This window comes from Pantherophis guttatus, chromosome 8 (genome assembly GCF_059756535.1).
Source record: "Pantherophis guttatus breed Tessera chromosome 8, ASM5975653v1, whole genome shotgun sequence".
NCBI lineage: Eukaryota > Metazoa > Chordata > Lepidosauria > Squamata > Colubridae > Pantherophis > Pantherophis guttatus.
Genome location: NC_142070.1, coordinates 71,879,879 through 71,897,023, shown reverse-complemented (window position 1 = coordinate 71,897,023; position 17,145 = coordinate 71,879,879). Strand labels below are relative to the sequence as shown.

The 17,145-nt window shown below is 40.4% G+C and overlaps 1 protein-coding gene across 3 annotated transcripts in view; it reads left to right on the top strand.

Moving 5' to 3' along the window:
• The first annotated feature begins 1,338 nt into the window (after window positions 1–1,338).
• The window catches only part of SCFD2 (sec1 family domain containing 2), a 223,923-nt gene continuing 208,116 nt past the window's right edge, over window positions 1,339–17,145 (top strand). For all 3 annotated transcript variants that reach the window (XM_087875321.1, XM_087875322.1, XM_087875320.1), the window contains exons 1-2: window positions 1,339–2,486; window positions 10,029–10,197. In XM_087875321.1, the coding sequence (XP_087731447.1) occupies window positions 1,637–2,486; window positions 10,029–10,197 (1,019 nt within the window). In that variant the 5' untranslated portion in view covers window positions 1,339–1,636. The remainder of the gene's footprint in view (window positions 2,487–10,028; window positions 10,198–17,145) is intronic.

Below are 17,145 nucleotides of genomic sequence, written 5' to 3'. Positions count from 1 at the left end.
TCTATTCTTCATTCCATTATTCTATTCTATTCTATAATATTCTTCATTCCATTATTCTATTCTATTCTTATTCTATTCCATTCTTCATTCCATTCTTCTATTCTATTCTTCATTCCATTATTCTATTCTATTCTTCATTCCATTATTCTATTCTATAATATTCTTCATTCCATTATTCTATTCTATTCTATTCTTATTCTATTCCATTCTTCATTCCATTATTCTATTCTATTCTATTCTATTCATTCCATTATTCTATTCTATTCTATAATATTCTTCATTCCGTTATTCTATTCTATTCTATTCTATTCTTCATTCCTCTATTCTATTCTATTCTATTCTATTCTTCATTCCATTATTCTATTCTATTCTATTCTATTCTATTCTATTCTATTCTATTCTATTCTTCTATTCTATTCTTCATTCCTCTATTCTATTCTATTCTTCATTCCATTATTCTATTCTATTCTATTCTATTCTATTCTATTCTATTCTATTCTATTCTATTCTATTCTATTCTTCATTCCAGTATTCTATTCTATTCTATATTCCATTATTCTATTCTATTCTATTCTATTCTATTCCATTATTCTATTCTATTCTATAATATTCTTCATTCCATTATTCTATTCTATTCTTATTCTATTCCATTCTTCATTCCATTATTCTATTCTATTCTATTCTATTCTATATTCCATTATTCTATTCTATTCTATTCTATTCTTCATTCCATTATTCTATTCTATTCTATTCTATTCTATTCTATTCTATTCTATTCTATTCTATTCTATTCTATTCTTCATTCCAGTATTCTATTCTATTCTATTCTATTCTATTCTATTCTATATTCCATTATTCTATTCTATTCTATTCTATTCTATTCTATTCTATTCCATTATTCTATTCTATTCTATATTCCATTATTCTATTCTATTCTATTCTATTCTTATTCTATTCCATTCTTCATTCCATTATTCTATTCTATTCTATTCTATTCTATTCTATTCTATTCTATTCCATTCTAATGTTGTGCAAAGTTTTAGATAACCTTTTGACTATGAATTCAGATTAAGAAAAGCGGGGGATTATTAAAGTGAAGGGGGATAGGATAGGGTGTGTGGGGGGAAAAGGCCATAAAACAGCCCCAGAGACAAAGGAAGAAACGAGTTTGGCGCGTGACCAAACCCCGAACGACGCTCATCCGCGCCGCCCACTTCGAACAACCCACCCTTCAATCCCTTTTTTCCTCGCTTCCTTCTCTCCGCGGACTAAAGGGTTAACTTTCCTCCCCCTCCCCCCTCCCTTCAACTTCCTAGAACAGCTCCCACCTTCGAACAGCCAATCAGCGCGGGGCGCCGACCGCAGCCGACGTCATCTCTCCGCGCCCGCCTTGCAGAGAGGCATGGGGGGGGGGAGTGTCGGTGGCAGGTGTGATGCCGTGGCTCTCCTGGCTTCGATCTCTCTCTTCCTGATCTGGAGATTAGGGATCCCGGATCTCTTTCGATCGCTAATCTCGGGGCGGGGCCGCAACGTTTCCCAAACCATGGAGGCCCGAGGGCTTCTTTTGCCTTCCTGATCGCCTGCCTTGCTAGCCCGCTTCCCTTCCATTGAAAGTGGGGGTTACCTGGGCAGGACCATGTGCGCTGCCACCGTCCCTCCTCAACCCCCAGCCGGGCTGCCTGCTTTCTGCCGGCGAGCTTGGGAACCGGTGTTTGCTAAGGTGAAGCGAGCCGTCGTGTACATGGACTCGCCTTGCGCGGAAAGCCTTCACTGGGCATGCGGTGGCATCGAGGGGCTCTTGCAAGCCGGAGCCCGCAACGTCAAAGAGTTCTCCAGCTTTGAATCCGGGCAGGTGGACCAACCTAAGGCGGTCTTCGTGGTCGGCACCGTCTTGAAAGGCCGGACCGTGGACGTCATTCGGGACATCGTGACCCTCAGCCACTTCCAGTACTGTGTGGTTTTCACCGGGGTCAACCACGCCGGCCACTTGCAAGCGTACAACACTCCCGCCGGCGTCGAGACCGAAAGCTCCGGCCCGGTGGTCTTCGAACAGTTCGAAGAGAAGCTTTGCCAATGGATGGGCAACATGAACTACACCGCAGAGGTGTACCACGCCGCTTTGTTTCTGGCCCCCCTCTTACCCCACCTCTTGGTGACGCCGGCCTTTTCCGCGCTTTTCCCTTTGACGGCGGAGGATTTGGCGCGGATCAATAGTGCGCGGCCGGAGAAGAAGAAAATCAGCCACTTGAGCGATGTGGAGTTCTTCTCCCTGCCTTCCGAGTTGCAGCTTGCCATCAGGTCGCTGGTGTCGGGTCTCCATACCTTATTGGAGTATCTGAGCGTTCGGGAGGAATGTTTTGCCATTGGGCCCCTGAGCAAGATTATTGCGGGGGATCTGGCAAATTATTCCCAGGCTAAGATCAGGAGGAAAAATGCACAGAATAAAGCATCTATCGTTTTTGTGGATCGGATGTTAGATTTGACAGGTAAGAAGCCGGATGTTTATTTAAAGCTGTACTGTCAAGCTGATGTGGGAATTATGGTATTTTGATATGATTTAGGATTTTTTTAAAAAAAGATTAGAATCATTTTAAAAGTACAGACATCATAATACGATAAGCTGATCTTGGTTGTCACTTAAAAACTGTGAACACATTGGCACACATTAAAAAATGAAATTCTGATGCCCGCTTTCAAAATATACCATACCCATATATGCGCATATACATATACACACACATACATACATACATATGCTATATACATATATACCCTGTTTACCCCGAAATGAGACATCCCCTGATAATAAACCCGATCAGGCTTTTGAGTGCATGGCAATAAGGCCAAGTGCATATTTCAGGGTTCAAAAAAATATAAGACAGGGTCTTATTTTCGGGGAAACATGGTATTAATCACAGACCATTTAGAATACATAGCAGAAAAAGGTCTTGAGAGTTAACAAGGTTGATACTATATGGTATAAAGCTATTAACAGAATCTAGTGGTTCTGCTACTGTGAAGCCTCTTTGCAGAAGGTAACAAAGAAAACCACTCATGGAGGAGAGGATGTGTAGCATCCCAGACAATACAGGTAGTCCTCAACTTAACAACAGTTCATTTAGTGACCATTCAACCATCATAAATGAGTCAGTTATCAAGCATCCAAATGTAAATCACGTGACCATTGGGATGCTGCAACGGTCATAAGTGTGAGAAATGGTCATAAGTCATTATTTTCAGTGTGTTGTAACTTCGAACGGTCACTAAATGAACTGTTGTAAGTTGAGGACTACCTGTACTGCAGGCTAACTCTGCCAGGAGTTCAATCCTGACTCAAGAGTGACTCAGCCTTCCATCCATCCAAGGTCATTAAAATGAGGACCCAGATTGTTGGGGGTAATATGCTGATTCTGTAAACCGGTTACAGAGTGTGTAAAGTCTTAAGTGCTATTGCTATTTTTAGAAGTGTGATTAAGGAGGCTGAAGAATAGTAAAACATGGACTAGAACTACCCTTACATGAGACCCACAAAGGCAGAAATATTCTTATGACATCTATTTCCAATAGCAGCTGAAACTAATACATCAAACTGGCCTAAAGAAAACGCTCTGATTTCTGGCAGTTGTCAGCTGAAAAGGTACAAAGATTGTTCTTTCTGTGCCAACTCAGGAAGCTCAAACTGCCCAAGGAGCTGCTGATCCAGTTCTATAGAGGAATTATTGAGTCTGTCATCTGCACCTCCATAACTGTCTGGTTTGGTTCTGCAACCCAACAAGACAGACACAGACTTCAACGGATAGTTAGAATTGCAGAAAAAACAACCTGCCTTCCATTGAGGACCTGTATACAGCACAAGTCAAAAAGAGGGCTGTGAAAATATCTACAGACCCCTCACATCCTGGACATAAACTGTTTTAACTTCTACCCTCAAAACAACACTATAGGGCACTGCACACCAGAACAACTAGACACAAGGACAGTTTTTCCCCGAATGCCATCACTCTGCTAAACAACTAATTCCCTCAACACTGTCAAACTATTTACTAAGTCTGCACTACTATTAATCTTCTCATCGTTCGCACCATCTATCTCCTTCCACTTATGACTGTCTGACTGTAACTTTGTTGCTGGTATTCTTATAATTTATATTGATATTAATAGTTTCCTGATTGCTTATTTGTACCCTATGACTATCATTAAGTGTTGTACCTTATGATTCTTGCCGAATGCATCTTTTATGTACACGGAGAGGGTATGCACCAAGACAAATTCCTTGTGTGTCCAATCACACTTGGCCAATAAAGAATTCTATTCTATTCTATTCTACTACAGGAGTACTTTGACAAGTTCAATTATCTTGGATCTGAATTCATCAGTTGCTGCTACTTTATATCCAGAATCTTTTGTTTCAGAATGTTTCTAGTTTTCTGTATCCCAACAACGATAAACATCCAAGTTTTTGTGATGAAGGCACCAGATTAGAAAATTAGAAGACTATGAATGCTAGTTCCGCCTTAGGCATCAAAGTTGTCTGTCACTTTGGGCCAGTCGCTCTCAGCCCAGCCCACCTCACAGAGTTGTTGCAGGAAAATAGGAGGATTATTCCATATGTTCACTATTTTGAGTTATTTAAAAAAATAGAAAGAGAGAATAAAATTAATAAATGTGCATCTTTAATGTTTGCATTCCATGAAGAAGAGATATTCTCTCTAACAGGGCAACCAGTCAGGTTGTACTAAACATCATTTCCAACTAGTAATAAAAATTGTATCTATATCTGGGCATCCAGTCTTATGATTCCATTAGAAATATACTTAGATATCTCTGACCCTGTTGGCCTTCCAAAAGGGCATGAGCCTCAAACATTAGATCCGGGCTCCTAGTGGAGTCTGATACGAATGTTTTGGGGGCTGTGAATAGTTTGTGATGGGTCTTAGCTCTTGCATTCTATCATGATTGCCTTTAATTCCGCCGTGCCCTTAAAACATTCCTATTCCAGCAGGCCGGCCTGGCCTAACCTCTTTTTTAAATTGTTTTTTAAATTTTTTAAATTTTAAATTTGTCTTATAAAATTGGGGTTTTTAAATTTTGTTTCCTGGGCCAAATTATTTAATTGTATTTTAATGATTTTTTAACATTTGTATTATATGTATTTTATCTTTTGGCTGTTCACCGCCCTGAGTGCTTCGGGAGTAGGGCGGTATATAAATTCAATCAATCAATCAATCAATCAATCAATCAATCAATATAATAACAATAATAACAATAATAATAATAATTGTACATTTCTGTTGTTTTATTTTTAATTGGTTTGGGGGTTCCTTGTAATTGCCCGGAGTTACTGATTTAAGTTGCGTGTGCTGTATGTTTATTTTCTAAATAAATAAATATGGTAGCTTGCAAAATGGTCTCAACCATTTTGATTGCTCCCTCTCTGAAAACAAAAGTTGGAATTTATTTGCCTATCGTATAATAACTAGTCCTTAGTCTTGCCTCAAATAATTTGAGTGAAGTAAGGAATGAATATCTTCCCTTAGTATAGAAAAAGGTTAAAATAATCATTGCTCTTCATCTAAACCAACATTTACCCTCCCATCCCATACTATTTAAATCCTCTGGTGAGACATTAGCAGATATTTTTGTCAGAACTTTTAAGTTTTGATAATTTACTGCATTAGCAATTTTTGTAGTATTAGTCATGGTTTTTAATCCTCTTCTCAAACCAATAATTAACCATGATAGAATGAATAAATCATTGTGCAGAAATGCCAAAATATGTCTCTTAGAGAACTCAGGGAAATGGAACTCTTTTTTTAAAAAAATAATATGCATATCTCTGTAATTTTATAGACATTAAATCAAAATAGTGCAAGGAATTCTCCTTCCTGCATTACAGAAATTGGATTACTTAGCTGGCCACAGGAATCATATCTAACTTTCATACCAGGGTTACTATAAAACTTATCTATCAATAGTAAGGATCTCTTGTCAGTGATAATCATTCTTTCTTTCATAGATTCTCTCTGGAATCTACACGAAATGGAATTTTAAAGCCTGGGTGTATTTCTCTATCAAGTGATATAAAACATTTGCTTGATCTTTAATAGAACTATCTTTCCTAAATCCGGCTTGTTCCCTTGATAAAACATTGCTTTTGTCTAGATGAGGAGTCTGGCAGTATAGTTGCATCTTAAAAATGGAGATTACTGCCAGTAATTTTAACAAGCATTGTCGAACTACTATGTCAAATGTAGTTTCATTCATAAATTTTGTTCCATTTCATGCTATACTGAGGAAGTAAGTTTTAGTAATTGTTGTTTTTAAGTGGTTTGAGAATCCCAATTCAATAAAACTTGTTTGGTAGATGATTGTCGTCTTTTGCTTCCTTCTTTTATAGGATTTTGCCTTTGCTTTTGTCCTTTGCATTTCTTTTTTCTTTCCCATTCTTATGGCATGAACTAATTGCTTCCAGCAGCACTTAAAACCTGAGAGAAGAACAGAGAAATGTTCCCTTAGGTATGCTACTCATGAAGGTTAAAAGAGGAGAAGAATGTTGAAAATATTTCATCTCTTCAGGACCATACCAAGGAAAACATACGCGTATTGCCACATTTAACCAACTCTGCTGCTGAAACCTCTATAACTGTGATGGCGAACCTATGGCACGGGTGCCACAGGTGGCACGTGGAGCCATATCGGTGGGCACACGAGCTCAGCTCCGGCACCCATGCGTGTGCTGGCCAGCTGATTTTTGAGCCTTCTGGGCCCACCAGAAGTCAGGAAACACACTGTTTCCGGCCTCCGGAGGGCCTCTGTGGAGGCTCCTAGAAAGGCTCTGGAGCATGGATCAAGCGAAAAACGGGCCTAGAATTATGGATGTGGGCACGCGTGCGTGTGACCCCACCGCACTCCCCCGCTTTTGGCACGCGACGGCAAAAAGGTTAGCCATCATAGTTATAGACTCTATAACTATGATGGCTAACCTTTTTGCCGTCGCGTGCCAAAAGCGAGGGGAGCGCGGGGCGGCAGTCTCTTGCGCGTGCCCACACCTATAATTCAATGCACCCTACCCTGCCATGCATGTGCATGCGACCCACCCGCGCTTCCCCTGCTTTTGGCACATGATGGGCCAGGTGGGCCAGGTAGGCCTGGCTCCCCAGGCTCCTAGAGGCTTTCTAGGAGCCTGGGGAGGGCGAAAACAGCATCCCCCCCTCCTGAGGCCCTCTAGAGGCTGGAAATGGCCCATTTCCCGATTTCCGGTGGGCCCGGAAGGCCCAAAAATCAGCTGGCTGGCGCACACATGCACACTGGAGCTGAGCTAGGGCAACGCTCACGTGCTCACAGATATGGCTCTGCATGCCACCTGTGGCACGCGTGCCATAGGTTCGCCATCACAGCTCTATAAAGATTTTAATGAGGGTGAAGTTTCGTTGTCTGAGCTTGTGGGTTGGTTTCCGAATGTTTCTTTACCAGGCTAGGTAACAGCTGAGTTTAGGGGATGTCGGTGTCGGCGTTCTTCTGTTTATAAGGGCTTCAGGTGTGCGTGTGTCAAGCGAGGGTCTTGTGATGGGTGAAATGTGAGTCATCAGTGAGAGTCTTGTGATAGGAAGGTTACATCAAATCAGGGTCATTGGGAGGTGAACTGCTGTTGGGGGGGTGTTAAGGATATTCTTGGCTCATAACCGATGTTGTGGGTGATTGAGCAGAGTACCCTTTGAGTAAACGCATGAAAAGCAACTGGAAGTGGTTGTGAACCATCACAGTCAACATACAAACACACTGAGTTGTTGTAGTCTTTTACTTTTAGAAAAAAGTTAAAGCAAAGTCTAAAAACAATCCAAGTCATACACAGATAAGGTGATAGTTAAAATATCAATTCAGAGATATTCCAAGTACAAAGTCTTCTTACCAGTTGTTGTCATTACACAATAAAACAGTTTTTGAGTTTCAAACGGGAACAAGTTCAATATCAAAACATTCAATAAATAGTAGAAAGCAACATGCAGCTATGATCAAACTGTGATCATGCAGAGAGATCAGGTAGAAAGTTACAGCAAATAAGCAGGTCAATGGTGTAGTGTCCACACAAGCCATGATCCTGACTTCCCTTAAGTACATTGGCTACAGAGCTTAGCCAATCAGGATACAGGATGATGCAATACAGTCTTAAAGCAATATAATACCTTTTTGACTTCAAGCATACATTGTTGGTTTATATATTGTCTGACCAACTAGTTAGACAAATAACCATTTCCTAACGGGGCGTGTTGCGAGGGTTGGTTGAGGGTCGAAGCTTGTGAGTTCATCGAAGTCTGGCACTCCACAAGCAATTCCATCAACAGACACATTGACCTACAACCAACCTACGAACCCCTCAGAATTCATATCAACTGCACAGCCAACCAGAGACAGCACCGACCCTCAACCAACCCTTGCAACACCCCTTTCCCCAACAGCAGTTCACCTCCCAATGACCCTGATTTGATGTACCGTATTTTTCGGAGTATAAGACGCACCGGACTATTAAGACGCACTTACCTTTTTTGGTGAGGAAAAGGAAGAAAAAGAAATCTGCCTCTGCCTCTGAGCAATTTTGCCTCCTTGCAGCAAACAGCCTGCTTTACTTTCATTTTCGTTTTCAGCATAGCTTGATTAGCACAAGGAAGAAAAAAAAATCTGCTCCAGCAATTTACCTCTTTGCAGCAAGCAGCAGAGCCCTGCGCAAAACAGCTGACAGCAAATCAGCTGAGAGTCGGGAGGCCGATCCAATCAACCTGTGCTAATTAGGCTGTGCTGAAGCTGAAAGGAGCTGGGTTTTTTTCTTGCTGTTTGCTGCAAGGAGGTAACTGCTGGGAAGCAGAGGCGAAAGGGTGGGGGCCAGTGGGTGGACGGGGCTACATTCGGTGTATAAGATGCACCTAAATTTTCACCCCCTTTTAGGGGGAGAAAAAGGTGCGTCTTATACTCTGAAAAATACGGTAACCTTCCTATCACAAGACTCTCACTGATGACTCACACTTGACCCATCACAAAGCCCTCACTTGACACACCAACACCTGAAGCCCTTATAAACAGAAGAACGCTGACACTGACATCCCCTAAACTCTGAAGATGTTACCTAGCTTGGTAATGAAATATTTGGAAACAAACCCACAAGCTCGGAGAAAAAACCTTCACCCTCATTCTACACCCGAGCTACAGATATTCACGTCTATTGCAAAGATTTCAATTTTATTTGAGGGCAGGTTAGGATTTCATGACTATCAAGACAACTCTGGGCCGATATCAACTTACATTTGGATCTAAACATTTATTTGATACCTGCTGGACTCTAGCTGGCATATGCAGTTAATATCAAGTACAAAAAAAGCTCTGCACAAAACTATCAAAACAGTTAAATATGAATATCCATTATCTAATTCATAAATAAATCAATTAAATTCATCAGTAAATGAAACAGGCAGAAGAAGATTCCATTTCTATAGTCTGTTCATGAGAGGTGGGTTTCAGCAGGTTCTGACCAGTTCTGGAGAACCGGTAGTGGAAATTTTGAGTAGTTCGGAGAACCGGTAGTAAAAATTCTGACTGGCCCCGCCCCCATCTATTCTCTGCCTTATGAGTCCCAGCTGATTGGGAGGAAATGGGGATTTTGCAGTATCCTTCCCCTGGAGTGGGGTGGGAATGGAGATTTTATAGTATCCTTCCCCTGCCACGCCCACCAAGCCACGCCCACAAAACCGGTAGTAAATTTAAAATCATCCCATTTCAGTTTTCTTGGGATATAAAGTGGAACAAAGAGAAGCTGTGCCAGACTTTCAAAATTCTTTTATTCTTTCTTTTGAGAGTTATTGTTTTGTTTTTCTTATTTATTGTTACAGTGGATTTGTTTCTCAAAGGCCATTTTTAAAATGGATTTCCTTTGCCATCAGTTGAGATCAGATTATTTTGAGGAGATATTTCACTACACGAGAGAGATACGTGACTACTTTTCAGCGGGATGATTTTTTTTCTTTTTTCTTTTCCCCCAGGAGCTGTCGGGCATCACGGTGACAACTTAGCAGAGAAGATTCTCTCCATACTTCCCAAGTTACCAGGTCATACCAATGATGTGATGGTCAATATGATGGAGCTCACAAGCCTGCACACTAATGAGACAAGTTGCAATATTATAGCTCCCGGCTGCTTGGCACAACCAACGTAAGACTACATCTGTTGGAAATGCGGAGTGGGGTTGGGAATGGAGGAGAGAGGATGGTTGTGAGGATATAGTAATCGGAAGTTAACCTTGATTCACAATTCTTTTATTGCAACAACAACAACAACAACAACAACAACAACAACAACAACAACAATAATAATAATAATAATAATAATAATAATAATAATAATAATTGCAGCTTCCTGCAATAACACCAGCGGAACTGCAAAAAACTCTGCTACTCAGAACATCATATATTTTAAGAAGGTACTTGATTGATACCTAGGACGCTGGCAGCAACTCGTATCAACCATTAGCACCAGTCAATGGTATTTGTGACACTTTTTGAAATGTCCAGTTGACTGAGTTTCATTTTTAATAAAAGAGAATAATAATAATAACTTTAATGTCATTGTACGTGTATACACAGTATACCCATACAACGAAATTCACTTAACACACCCAAAAAGCCTTGGTGGCGCAGCAGATTAAAGTGCTGTTAAGTAACACCAGCTGCCTGCAATTACTGCAAGTTCGAATCTCACCAGGCTCAAGGTTAGGAATGAAACAGGAAGAAACAGATGAGCAACATGAAACAAACAGATGAGCAACATGCCCTAAAGTTGGCTATGATTGACAGGGAAACTTTTACCTTTAGCAAAATTGACAATATATATAGTTAGGCTTTTACTACTATTTGCAGATTACACCTGGGATAGAGAGCTACTCACCTCCACACTTTGCTTGTTCTTTTTATCCATTCATTCTATTTTGTTGACAATACAGTATTGGACTACATAACATACATAGGGACGCGGTGGCTCAGTGGCTAAGACTCTGAGCTTGTCGATCGAAAGGTCGGCGTTCAGTGGTTCGAATCCCTGGCGCCGCGTAACAGGGTGAGCTCCTGTTACTTGTCCCAGCTTCTGCCAACCTAGCAGTTCGAAAGCATGTAAAAAATGCAAGTAGAAAAATAGGGACCACCTTTGGTGGGAAGGTAACAGCGTTCTGTGTGCCTTTGGCGTTGAGTCATGCCGGCCACATGACCACGGAGACGTCTTCAGACAGCGCTGGCTCTTCGGCTTTGAAACGGAGATGAGCACCACCCCCTAGAGTCGGGAACGACTAGCACATATGTGCGAGGGGAACCTTTACCTTTACATAACATACAGTAGTGGGCAAAATTGTGACAATCTTTTGTGAAAAGTGTATTTTCTAAAACTAGCTAATACCACTTTTTCTTGGAGTAGTACCATAAAATTATATAGCAATGGAAAGATAATTTAATCAAGAATGTAATGCAATAACTTGTATGAAGGATTTGCTATTAGAATAACAGTTACAGTATAAAGAAGAAAAGTGAAACACGTAGAAAAAAATGAGATATACAAAAATGATCACCATAGAAAAAACAAGATATACAAAAATTATCACCATGTCAGTTAATACTTAGTTGGGTAACCTTTAGCATAAATGACGGCCTTACAACGTCTTCCCATGGAATGAACCAAGTCTTTTAGTTATGCATTTGTTATAATGTGAAACCAAGATTGAATGATGGCTTCTATTATCTGGGTTTTATTGCTGGGTCACTTATGACTAACAAGTTTCTTTAGTCGGCTCCATAGATTTTCAATTGGGTTAAGGTCTGGGCCATTCCAGCAGTGGAATAGGATTATCTTGAAACTCCCAAAAACAAAAAAGTGGTGTTATTATCCATCAAACTTCAAAAATACACTTTTTCCCAAAAGGTTTCCATAATTTTGGCCACTACTGTAGCACCTCCCATGCCTTTTAACTCTTCTCTCTCCTGTATATGAGGAACAAAGGATCCCAAAGCACAGAATGTAAACAGGCCCAGTGCTGCTCCCAGATGGAGAGTGAATTGTGTGTTCATTGGGGAATGCTGCCATCTACCGAGCACATCATCACCCTGCAAATAAAGAAAACTAGTACATCCTAATACAGATGTACATATGACCGCAAGCAATTGAGCCCAACATTTCTGCTGTTAGATGAATTTTGCGACCTTTCTTGGCTCAGTTGTTCAGTGAATCACTGCAGTTAATAAATTAGTAACCCGGTTGTTAAGCGAATCTTTGCTTCCCAGTTGATGTTGCTAGTTCAGAAGGTCGCAAACGCGGATCCCATGACCCATGACACAGCAGTGGTCATAAATACAAGCCGGCTGCCAAATTTGTGAATTTTGATCACGTGACCATAGGGATACTAGAAAGGTCGTAAGAATAGAAACAGAACAGAACAGAATTCTTTATTGGCCAAGTGTGATTGGACACACAAGGAATGTGTCTTTGGTGCATACGCTCTCAGTGTACATAAAAGAAAAGATACGTTCGTCAAGAATCATAAGGTACAACACTTAATGATAGTCATAGAATAGAATAGAATAGAATAGAATAGAATAGAATAGAATAGAATAGAATAGAATAGAATAGAATAGAATAGAATAGAATAGAATAGAATTCTTTATTGGCCAAGTGTGATTGGACACACAAGGAATTTGTCTTTGGTGCATAAGCTCTCAGTGTACATAAAAGAAAAGATACTTTCGTCAAGAATCATAAGGTACAACACTTAATGATAGTCATAGAATAGAATAGAATAGAATAGAATAGAATAGAATAGAATAGAATAGAATAGAATAGAATAGAATAGAATTCTTTATTGGCCAAGTGTGATTGGACACACAAGGAATTTGTCTTTGGTGCATAAGCTCTCAGTGTACATAAAAGGAAAGATACGTTCATCAAGAATCATAATCACAGCATGAAAAACCATCAAGTCACTTTTTCCAGTGCCGTTGTGACTTTGAACCGTCACTAAATGAACTGTTGTAAGTCGAGGAATACCTGTGTCTGCAGTTGCCTGTTCTTAACCTTTTGGCTTTGCAAACCTAAAAGTCAGATTTTCCTTAATGGTTATTAAAGCCTTCTGGAAGTTGGGTTGGACAGAAGTCCTGCATGATTATCAGTTTTCTTGGAGTTTGCTTCAATCGTGTAAAGAATAGGGGGAAGGAAACAGAAGTATGTAGTAAGGAAGGATCTAAAAAAGTTGAGGATTATTAAGTTAACTATTATCAGTTACATTTCCTAACTTTAGGGCCAGTGGAGATTCTCAAAACTGGCTGTGAGAAGCAACTTCTGGTATTGTTCAGCAGGCAAAGATGAAATATTTTTCCTTCCTCGGCTGATTTTTGAGCAGCTGTTTCACACATTCCACCACTAAGTATATAAATGTCTTGTTATCGTGGACATTAAAGTGTGTCTTAAAATTGCATATATGATGTCTTGAATCTAGACGATACCTTACAATTGTTTATCTGAATTGTGCTTATGGGTGGCTGTTCATTTTAAATCCGTATTAAATAGTCTTCAGGGACTTGTCCTTTGCTACAGATCTTACAAGATTGCAGGAAATGCTTGCTACAGGTTTAAGATATGTGTTTCCTTTTGTGGATTTGCCAACTTAAAGTAATACTTTGGACAGCATACAGAGCTATGTGCCTCGTAGACAACTCCAGCTGCACACTCTGCATCTTGTCACAATTAGGAACTCACCCAGAAGTTGGCATCTGTCATTTATAAGCATCATAATCTTTTTTGTGATTAAGGTGTATTTTGCTATATATCGGTTCACTATTGATAAAAAGTGAATGATTTAGACAGTAATCTACCATTTCACCTGCCCCAAAGATTACTATGGGAAAGGCTTCATTTTCTTCTTCTGAATGGAATGAAAAACAATGATTCTTCATTTCTGGCTGGAAGCTAGAAGAGATCATTCCTCTAATTGTTTTGAGTTTTTGATGTTTGATGTGAACCGCAACTCTTAAGGAAGCATCCGTCCTTCCTGTTTGCAGCTTCACACACTAAATATGAATTAACTCGATTGGCTCAGCCACACAATAAGCAAACCTGTGTACCTTTCTCCCCAAAATTGGGGGTGGGTGGGGGGAGGGCGGGGAAGTTCCACAGTTGTTTTGGTCTCCTGAAATATAACACAGCTTCAGAAATCTCTTTCTTGTGACAAGCTTGGCTGTCAATGAGGAAGAAAAGTATATAGGAACCATAGAGATCATTTTGGAGAAGGTATGTACGGACCAGTGGTGGGTTGCTCCCGGTTCGCTCCGGTTCTATAGAACCAGTAGTAAAACCGGCGGGAGGCTCCGCCCACCGACCCCGACATCATCAGAACACTTCTGTGCATGTGCAGAAGAGCGCGTGCTCGAGTGAAGCACGCGCGCGTGCGCGGCCCCATTACAAATCGGTAGTAAAGGTAAGTAGAACCCACCCCTGGTAGGGACCATTAGTTAACCAGTTCGATCCTAGGTAGAGGTAGATATTTCTCTCTCTGGGCACAATGAGAATGTATCTGCTGAACAAAGCTCTGCTTTGGCGACAGGAAAGGCATCCGGCCAGTAAACACTCAGCTCCATTCAGTTGCCCAGACGCCACCTTGCAAGGGATTATAGGCTCCTTAAAAGAAGATGTTGATAATTAGTTAACTACCATGTTTCCCCGAAAATAAGACCCTGTCTTATATTTTTTTTGAACCCTGAAATAAGCGCTTGGCCTTATTGCCATGCGCTCAAAAGCCCGATTGGGCTTATTATTATTATTTTTTTAAAATTTGATTTATATGCCGCCCTTCTCCGGAGACTCAGGGCGGCTTACAATGCGCTAAGCAATAGCCTTCATACTTTTGTATATTTATACAAAGTCAGCTTATTGCCCCCACAAACTGGGTCCTCAATTTACCTACCTTAGAAAGGATGGAAGGCTGAGTCAACCTTGAGCCTGACGAGATTCGAACCTGCAGTAATTGCAGGCAGCTGATCTTAATAACAGGGTGCTTTAAACCACTGTACTACCAAGGCTCCCTATTATCAGGGGATGTCTTATTTTGGGGGAAACAGGGTAGATCTTAGCCCAGGAAAACAAAAAAATGTGAGAAAGGAACTCAAGGTTTTGATTCTTTTTAGTATAAGAGGGAGGGAAGTGAAAATACACTGAGAGCGTATCCAATCACACTTGGCCAATAAAGAATTCTATTTATTCTATTCTATTCTATTCTATTCTATTCTATTCTATTCTATTCTATTCTATTCTATTCTATTCTATTCTATTCTATTCTATTCTATTCTATTCTATTTTAGACTATCAAGTGTTGTACCTCATGATTCTTGAAGAATGTATCTTTTCTTTTATGTATACCGAGAGCGTATGGACCAAGACAAATTCCTTGTGTGTCCAATCACACTTGGCCAATAAAGAATTCTGTTCTGTTCTGCTCTGCTCTGCTCTGCTCTGCTCTGCTCTGCTCTATTCTATTCTATTCTATTCTATTCTATTCTATTCTATTCTATTCTATTCTATTCTATTCTATTCTATTCTATTCTATTCTATATGTGCAGTTTCCTTCTCTGGCATTTATTTAAAGAACATTCTCTAGAGATACAAATTACAGTGCATTAGTATAACTTAAAGAAGCTGGCTTTTGCTTCAGGAATCCATTTTTACCTTCCACTCAATAAAATAATACTGCTTCCCAACACACACACACACACACACACACACACACACACACACACACACACACAGGCTATTGTTAGTATTGGAGTCTGGAAGAACTCCAGGAATGTTATAATATATAGCCTTGGGATAAAACCCAGATGTTTTCAGTTGAAAACCCACTGTCTGCAAACACCGAAATCCCTGGAAGCCCATGTCTTAGCCATTTTATTCCTTTATATTACAAAAAGAAAAAGGGTTACCCTAGAGAAGAAATTGAGACCATTGGTTACCGTATTTTTCGGATTATAAGACGCACCAGAGTATAAGATGCACCAAGATTTTGAAGACGAAAACAAGAAAAAAAATAGTTTTTGGCCTCCATGCATCCGGTTTTTGCCCTCCCCAGCCCCCGGGAGCACTCTGCAGGCTTCCCAAAACCTCTGGGTGTCCCGTTTTTGTGAAAAACAGGCCCATTTTCACGAAAAATGAGCCCATTTTTGGCCTCCCAAACCCCCCATGCGTTACGTTTTTGCCCTCCCCAGTCCCCAGGAGCACTCTGCAGGCCCCCAAAACCTCTGCACGTCCCGTTTTTGCAAAAAATGGGCCTGTTTTTGGCCTCCCAAACCCCCCACGTGTTGCGTTTTTGCCCTCCCCAGCCCCCAGGAGCACTCTGCAGGTCTCCCAAACCCGGTTTTAATAGTTTTAATGTTGAAAAATGTTTGTAACATTTCTTGAAAATTTCTTTGTTTGGAAAAAATGATTTTATATACTTCTAATTGAAGAACTTGCCAACCAGTGAAAACCTTCTACAGTATATAGAATTAAAGTTGCATAAACTGCAACTCTGTGTTGCTCTCTGGGAGACTCAGATAGCTATTTCTGCCTTTTAAGGCGTCGTCAGTGAGCCACACCCACTTCTCAGATATTCCCCCTGTAAAGGTACAATGTGTCTTTTTCTTTTTCGTAGGCTTTTATGTGCATATTCTTTCTAGCCAGGTTTTACCTACGTAAACTAAGTTGTTCTGCAGCTCAGAGCTGCAGAACAACTTAGTTTACATAGGTAAAACCTGGCTAGAAAGAATATGCATATATATATATATACACACACACACACACACACACACACACACACACACACACACATACATCTGTGATTTGTAACTGAAAGTACCAACATTAGCTTACATTGTTAATCCAAGGTAATTTTGTCTACTCATCAGCCTTCTACTGATCCTAACGATAAAGTTTCTTATTATTTTTAACCCAGATACGGGTAGGCCTCTCCTTATGTCCACAACTCGCAGCTGAAAGTTTGTTGCTAATCAAGCTGGACCTTAAACAAGTTGCACCCAATCTTACGACCTTTTTTGCTGTGGTCAACATACGGTCATAAGTGAAGGGCTACCTTATTGG